General features: G+C 57.9%; 1 protein-coding gene across 1 annotated transcript; it reads left to right on the top strand.

Moving 5' to 3' along the window:
• Nucleotides 1–2,552: 2,552 nt before the first annotated feature.
• On the top strand, nucleotides 2,553–5,180 carry LOC138090190 (alpha-1,3-mannosyl-glycoprotein 4-beta-N-acetylglucosaminyltransferase-like protein MGAT4E). The gene is made up of 3 exons (XM_068985684.1): nucleotides 2,553–2,672; nucleotides 3,006–3,132; nucleotides 4,033–5,180. The coding sequence occupies exons 1-3, from the start codon at nucleotides 2,553–2,555 to the stop codon at nucleotides 5,178–5,180; spliced, it is 1,395 nt and encodes a 464-aa protein (XP_068841785.1).
• The last annotated feature ends 2,384 nt before the right edge of the window (nucleotides 5,181–7,564 follow it).

The raw sequence follows: 7,564 nt of genomic DNA, 5'->3' as shown, positions 1-7,564 counted from the left end.
AAGGGAATGCATGGTAGCTGATGGGAGGATGGGAGAAGGTGAGAGCTGTTTTAACCATGATGACCTGAGGCCGCATAAAGACCCTGTGTGTTGGGAGGAGTCGGCTCAAGCAAAGTCTCTGAAGGAAAGTTCTAAGAAGACCAAATGCCAGCACTCAAGAAACAGCTTGGTTTGTCCAAAGGATGCTCACTCCCCCAAACAGCTTGGGGAGGAGGGGCGGCGTAGGGGGTGGGAGATGGAGTCCACGAGGCAGACAGAGGGCCAGGTCAGGCAGGACCTTGGAGGCCGTGGTCTGGAGTTTGATCTCCAGGGTAAAAGGCCCCTGTGTCGGGGTGGCGGTGGCCCGGGCAGGAGATGATGTAGCGGCAGACACGGAGAGAGGGTCGCATTCCAGATGCTTTGGGGAGGACGAGACAACAGAACTAGGTAGGTGGAGCATGGAGTGTTAAGGGGAGAGACGTAGCAAGGATTTTTCCCATGAGGAGCTGGGAAAATGGTGGTGCTATTTACTGAGATGGGGAGAACTTGGGGAGGAGAGATTTGGCAAGTAGGAAGACTCTGTAGCTCTGCTTCAGCTCCGTTAAAATGAAGACACCTCTTGTCCAAGTGGAGACGGTGAATCGTCACGTCCTTCAGAGCTCAGGAAAGAAGCTAGGGCTGGAGGTCAGACCAGCCTTAGGAGTATATATGAAATGGTGGATATATACACAACTGCATACGTGTATGTATACACGCACATGGGCGCACACGTGTTCACGAGTAGTGTACACAGTAAAGTCACGGGGCTGGGTCAGAGCCCTGGGGCACCCGACGGGGCTGGCGAGGAAGAGGAGAAGCAAAGGAAAGAGCCTGGGAGGGGAGAGTCAGCAGCAAGAGCCGAGCCGGGCAAAGTGTCTGGAGCAGGAGGAGGCTGAGGAAGACGAGGAGAGGGAGTGTGAGATGAAGTGGGCTGATTCAGGGCGACAGAGATTCTAGCGCGGCTGCAGAGGCAGGGGGCAGGACTTGGAAAGGACATTTCTTCGGTGGGGTGGGGGTGTTGCTGCTTTACCCACTGGGAGACGGTTGGTGTCCTTTTGACAGTGACGGGAATGGCCCAGTAGGGCAAGAAGCATGGGCAGATGGCAGGAGGAAAGAGCGTCCTCACGGGGCGAGAGCAGGGAGCCAGCCACCCGGGCAGGAGGGACCCAGTCCGGGCCTCCCAGACAAGCCCAGCCCACGGGTGCGTCCTGGCCAGGGGTCCCCCTGACGACGGGGCAGCGGGCTGGGACACGGAGCAGCATCGCAGAGGGAGCCTAGCTCAAGGCCAGCGCACCGGGGAAGGGGCCTAGTTTGCAATGCCCGGTCCTCCGGAACCCCAGCTCCTCTCCTGCTCGTCCAGGAGCCTGACCGGCTCAGGGCTGCAACAGGGCAGTGCACCCCCCACCCCCCCACAGGGGCCGCCAGTGAGTGACAGGTAACCCGCACGCCAGGAGCAGAGGGAACAGGGCTGTGTACTTGAGGGTGAATGCCTCCGGCTGTCGTTGTAAAGCCTTTTATTCAATATATGTATCTATGTATTTATGGTCTACAAAAAACAAGCCTATTTCCGTCACATGTACTGATTTGTATCTGAATTACCCATCGGGCTAAAAGTCCTGGCTTAAGAAAGCCAGGTAAGAAAAGTCTAAGTCTTCCTGCTGAATAAGTACTGTTTTTATAACTCTTATCAAAACGCTAAATGGCTAAGGCAGAAAAGCATGGTAACCTCTATCAAAATAGTAAAGTGGCAGGGAGCCATGAAAATGGGGGAAATTAGAGAATATCATAGTCTTGGGAGCATCATAATTACTGATGACAATTTCTTTTCTTTTGTGTACTGACTGCAGAGAAAGGATCACACGTGGGAGACAAGGTATATTAAAGCCTTTCTTCTGATCATTTAGAAACAATCAGAAAAACACATTCTCCCTGGAGGAAAGACACAGACAGGGAAAAAGCAGCATACGAGTGCTCTGGAGGCTGAGCCAGTCTGAATTCCTGCAGCCCATCAGTCCCGAAAGAATTTTTCTTTTGCTCTGAGTTAACAGAATTATGTTCTAATCAAGGTCTGTGAATAAGATTAAGGGTTGGAATAAATTAAGGACGTCCTTTACAAAAAGTAGGAAAGGCATCAAACTGCTTAGCACTTAGCTACACTTCAAGTTCAGCTATTTTAATAAATAGTTTGACTTTTGTTTAAAAAAGTAGGAGTGGGTGGTAACCATCTGTTTTCTAAGATAAATGGGCTTCACCAATGAAGGCCCAGCAGACCGTGATCACTGGAGCAGGGAAAACTTGGAGAACTGAAATCTCTAGACCTGCACAGAGAGGGCAACAGAGGGCCCGGGGCAGGCAGCCTCCCCCCTGCCGGCCAGGAAGCGGGCTCTGGTCCCGGCTCAGACAGAGGGCAGGCGTGGGGACTGAGTGCGCAGTGGACAGAGGACGGCTGGGAGGGGTGGGCCTGCAGGAGACAGGGGGTGAGGTGTGGACGGGGGAGCCATGCCGGCCTGTCCCCCTCTCGCCCAGGAGCCGCCATGCACTGTCCCCTCCGGCGCTGCTGCGTTGTCTCGGTGGGCCTCGGGGTCCTGTGGCTCCTGTTCACGCTGGAAGTGCCCAGGGAAGTTGACGACGACCAGGACAGGATGGCTGTCAAGGTCCAAGTAGCGGCCTAGCCCTCGCTGTGTGGGTTCGGGGGGGTGGGGGCTGTGAACAGCACCCATCCCCCTCACGGGAGCGCAGGAGGCTCCAAGGGGAGGGTGTGGACCTGGCTGGACCCACTGGTCCACAGAGAAGCTGATTCCCTGTCCCTCCCCCCATATGTGTTAAGCTAAGGAACACAGCAAGTACTGTGTGAGCCCTGGATACTCTGGTCGGTGGTCAGAGGTCCTGATACCGCTCTGGGCTCACTCTGGGGGGAGTGACCCACTCTTTCCCCGGAGGAGCTCTGGAGAGACCACTAGCGATAAAGCCTGTGCTTTCTATGGCAGAAGGACCAGATGTTGCCTCTGCCAGTGCCCCAGGAGGACAGCCACAGGAGAAGGAGGGACCTGGGACCGCCAGAAGACTGGCAGAACCTCACCTCCAAATACCTGGCAAGACTCCAGCAGAGGAAGAGTGAGCTCCAGGGGGTCCCCGGGATCGAGCGGGTCAAGAGGACGGAGGGCAGTGGGTCCCCGGGATCGAGCGGGTCAAGAGGACGGAGGGCAGTGGGTCCCCGGGATCAAGAGGGTCAAGAGGAGGGAGGGCGGGGGGCTCCCTGGTGTCCAGCGGTGAGGACTCTGCGCGTCTACTGCGAGGGGCGTGGGCTCGGTCCCTGCCCAGGGCACCAAGATCCTGAATGCCACGTGGTGTGGGCAGAAATAGAGGGAAAGAGGAAGAAGAAGGTGGGGACTCGGAGAGACGAGGCAGGGAGAGAGGGCAGGGTGCCTGGGAGTCCGTGGGCCGGGCAGACAGTCCTCTCCCCGTCAGGGCATCTGGTCTCAGGGATGAGGAGCAAGGAGGGGGAAGATAAAGTGGCTGCCCCCGGAAGAGGGCCTGAAAGTACCTGGGAGAGGGGGGCCTTCGGGGCGCACAGCCCGACTTGCCCAGATCGCAGCTCAGGGGTGCCGGGACTCCAGGAGCCACGCGGGCCCCACAGAGCTGAAGCGGGCTCGGGCTCCTGACTTCCAGGAGAGGGCTCCTTCCAGGAGATCTTTAAAGGAAAGCTTTGTGAAGATGAGCTAGGTAAAATCAGAAGGAATGACAGTGAATGTAAAAGCAGCTAATACGTGTGCTGATCACTTAAACCGCGGGCGGTAGAACCGTGGCTCCAGGAAGCCTCGGCGGCCGCGAGGCTCAGCACCCTGGCTCAGGGCTCCTCAGGCTTCCGCGCACACCAGGCACCTGCTGACGGCGTCCAAGCGCAGAGCCCCGGTGGGGCCGCACTCCCCACAGCAAGGGTCTGCAGCCCACTCCAGGGGGGCGGGCGGGAGAGAGCCGGCGCCAGCCCCCTGACGCCGCCGCTTGCCTCCCCAGCGTGGCTGACGGTGGGCATCTCCTCGCGGCCCCGGCCGGGGCCCGACCCCAGCGGCCTGCTGCACACGCTCCTCTCGGTGTTCCGCGCCACCTCGAAGGTGGAGCAGGACCGCCTCACGGTGCTGGTCCACCTGGCGGGCGCCGACCCCGCCTGGCTCGGGGAGACCGTCCTGCACGTTTCCAGCCTCTTCAGCCCGCAGATCTTGGCGGGGCAGCTGCTGCTGATCCACGCCCCCCCAGACGCCTACCCGCCCGCGGGCGCCGGGGCCGCCGGGGCCTCCGGGCGGGAGCTCTACTCCGAGCAGAACGTGGATCACGCCTTCCTCGTGAGCTCCGCCTCGAAGCTCTCGGAGTACTTCCTGCTGCTGGAGGGCAACGCCTTCTGCGCCCCCAGCTTCATCAGCCACTTGCAGTGGAAGGTGGACGCGCTGCGGTCTCAGCCCTGGGCCTTCCTGGAGTTCGCCAACCTGGGCGTCCTGGGCAAGCTCTTCCGCAGCCGCGACCTGCCGACGCTGGCCCACTTCCTGCTCCTCTTCTGCCGGGAGAAGCCCCTCGACAGGCTGCTCGCCCACTTCCGCGTCCTCCTGGCCCAGAAGGACCCCATCCTGTGCACGCCCTTCCTCTTCTACCGCAGGGCCCCCTACTACCCCCGGAAGGACAGGCCGAAGGCCTCGGGCGCGCACAGAAAGAGCCCCTACGGCCCTGACAACCCGCCGGGAGCCGCCTTCACCGACATGAAGGTGTTCGAGGTCCACTCCCCCTGGGAGGCCTACACTCTGGATGAGTCCTTCTTCTGGACCCAGAATGTGAGTGCCGGCAACCACCTGACCGTCATCCTGAACCAGCCGGCCGACCTGAGGAGGGTGCAGGTGCTGACGGGCACCATCGTGGAGGGCAGGTACGCCCTGGAGAGGGGGCAGGTGGAGCTGGGCTACGGGCCCGAGGGCATGCCGCAGCGCTGCTCCAGCTTCGTCCTGCTGGGCCGCCTCCTAGAGGGGCAGCTGGATCAGGAGGTAGTGCCCAGGTCCGTGGGGCACCAGGTGAGCTGCGTGAGGCTGCTGGCAAACGCCAACCAGGCGGGCGGGCTCATCGTCAGGCACATTTACCTCTGGGAGGAGCATGCCAGAGACGCGGGCCGCTCGGGATGAAGACAGACGAGGAAGACACCGAAAAATTAAAATCTTGCAGCCACATCATTCTAGCCTGTCTGAGTGATCTGGGGGCGGCGGTGGGGGGGGGGGGGTCATGCCAGGGAATGAGGGGCAGAGAGGGAAGACAGTGTGGTGCCAACAAGATGCTCCACCTGCTCCTTCCTTTTTCTGCCCAAACAAGGGACTCTTCACAGGCTGTCTTTTCCTGGGCCAGATGTAGCTTAGACCAATTTGGGACAAGGCCCTGGTCGCTCCCAGAACCTTTCTATTCCTGGGGTGCTGAGGTCAGCTCAAGGACAGGATGATGGTGTGTGTTCTCCCACCGGGAGGGGAGGGGTAACCGGGGGGGAAATCATGGCCAGGCCCTGGAATTCACACAGAAGCAGCTAAGAAAGGGTCTCTCCTGAGAAGTTAAACTCCCCGAGGCTCTGGAGTTCACAGACACATGCGCAGAAGTGAAACGGAGCCCTTGACCCTGTCTTTCTGAGCTGTTCTGTGGCGCCAGCCCAGCTCCCGCCTTCCCTCAGACGACTGCAGAATGAGCAGTTTCCCACCAAAGCATCGCCTTCTCCTTGGTGCTCACTCCTCACCCCACGCCGGCTTCTGAATCCCAGTGCTGCTGAGACTCCTCCCTGTTTGTAACGAGAAAAGCAGTCACACCTGGAGGGGTTGCCAGGTCTGTCTCCTTACTCTCTGCAGCAACACACAGTGCAAATCAGTCTTCCTCTCGACTCCTGGGATTCGTCCACTCATCAGAATCACTGAATCCCTACTATGTCCCGGGCTTCCCAGGTGGCGCTAATGGTAAAGAGCTCACCTGCCAATGCAGGAGGCTCGTGTAGGTTCAATCCCTGGGTCAGGAAGATCCCCTGGAGGAGGGTGTGGCAAGTATTACTGAGGGTGCCCCAGTATTCTAGGCTACAGTCCACGGGGCCGCACAGAGTCAGACACGCCTGAAGGGACTTAGCAGGCTCGCAAGACCATGTTCCAGGGACCAAAGGAGCTCCTCTTGGGGTTAAGAAGTACAGGACCCCTGGGGAGTATGGCCCTGTGTTAAAACTTCACTGGGAGCTTAGGAAAGGCTTTCTGGAAGTCACGACATCTAAACCTGACCCACCAGATTTTCGGAGAAGAAAGCCAGGTGACGAGGAAGGTTCAGGAAGATTTCCCAGTAAAAGAATAGCATGTAGGGAAGTGGGCCAGAAGTGAGAAGGAGCTTGACTCATCGGGGAGACCACTCATGCCATGGGGCTGGAAGTGGAGGGCGAGCTGGAGTAGGAGTGAGGCGGAAGATGCAGCCGCAGGACTACGAACCGGTTTACAAAAGGCCGTGGGCAGCTCAGTGGGGGAAAGGATGACCTTTGCAACAAGCGGTGCTGGGACAGCTGCCTGTCCACGTGCCAGGGAGTGAAGCGCGGCTCCTACCTCACATGAAAGATGAACCCAGAATGGATCTACACCCAGACGGAGGAGCTAAAAACAAAAAAGCTCTTAGAAGAAAACAGAAGTGTGAATTGTTGCGACCTTGGTTAGGCGGCAGATTCTCAGACATGACACCAAAAGCACAAGTCACTGAAGGATAAATAAGTTGCTGGTCGTGGCTGGTGGTTTAGTTGTTGAGTCGTGTTCGACTCTTGGGACCCCATGGACTGTAGCCCGCCAGGCTCCTCTCTCCATGGGATTTCCCAGGCAAGAACACTGGGGTGGGTTGCCATTTCCTTTTCCAGGGGATCTTCCCAGCGCAGGGATTGACCCCACATCTCCTGCCTTGCAGGTGGATTCTTTACCAGTGAGCCACCAGGGACGCCCCAGATAAGTTGGGCTTATGGTTCACAGGACACTGTCAAGAGAGTGATGAGAGAACCCACAGAAGGGAAGAAAACCATCTGCAAGTCATGTCCGATGAGAGATGGATATCCAGAATATATAAAGAAAGCTCACTCACAATAATAAAGAGACAACACAACTGTAAATGGGCAAAGGGTTTGAATAGACATTTCTCTGAAAAAGATACACAAATGGCCAACAAGCGAGTGGAAAGGCACCCACGGGTAGTCACTGGGGAAATGCGAATCAAAACCACACTGAAACACCACTGCACGCCCACGAGGATGGCTATTTAAAAAACAGGAAGTAAGTGCTGGTGAGGTGTGGAGAAACTGGAGCCTCATACGTGCTACTGTTGTGTTCAGTCACTAAGCTGTCTGACTCTGCAACCCCATGGACTGCAGCACGCCAGGCCTCCCTGTCCATCACCAACTCCTGCAGTTCACCCACACTCATGTCCATTGAGTCGGTGATGCCGTCCAACCATCTCATCCTCTGTCGTCCCCTTCTTCCACCCTCAATCTTTCCCAACATCGGGGTCTTTTCCAGTGAGT

The sequence above is a fragment of the Capricornis sumatraensis genome, chromosome 14 (assembly GCF_032405125.1).
Source record: "Capricornis sumatraensis isolate serow.1 chromosome 14, serow.2, whole genome shotgun sequence".
NCBI lineage: Eukaryota > Metazoa > Chordata > Mammalia > Artiodactyla > Bovidae > Capricornis > Capricornis sumatraensis.
Note: the sequence above shows the minus strand (reverse complement) of the source record. Positions and strands in the feature narration are given on the sequence as shown.

Excerpts from the sequence above, each read along its gene's own strand:
- LOC138090190 (XM_068985684.1), top strand. The coding sequence starts at position 2,553 with ATGCACTGTCCCCTCCGGCGCTGCTGCGTTGTCTCGGTGGGCCTCGGG. Across the intron at positions 2,673-3,005 it reads AGGACAGGATGGCTGTCAAG|AAGGACCAGATGTTGCCTCT; the intron begins GTCCAAGTAGCG and ends TTTCTATGGCAG. Across the intron at positions 3,133-4,032 it reads AAGACTCCAGCAGAGGAAGA|CGTGGCTGACGGTGGGCATC; the intron begins GTGAGCTCCAGG and ends TTGCCTCCCCAG.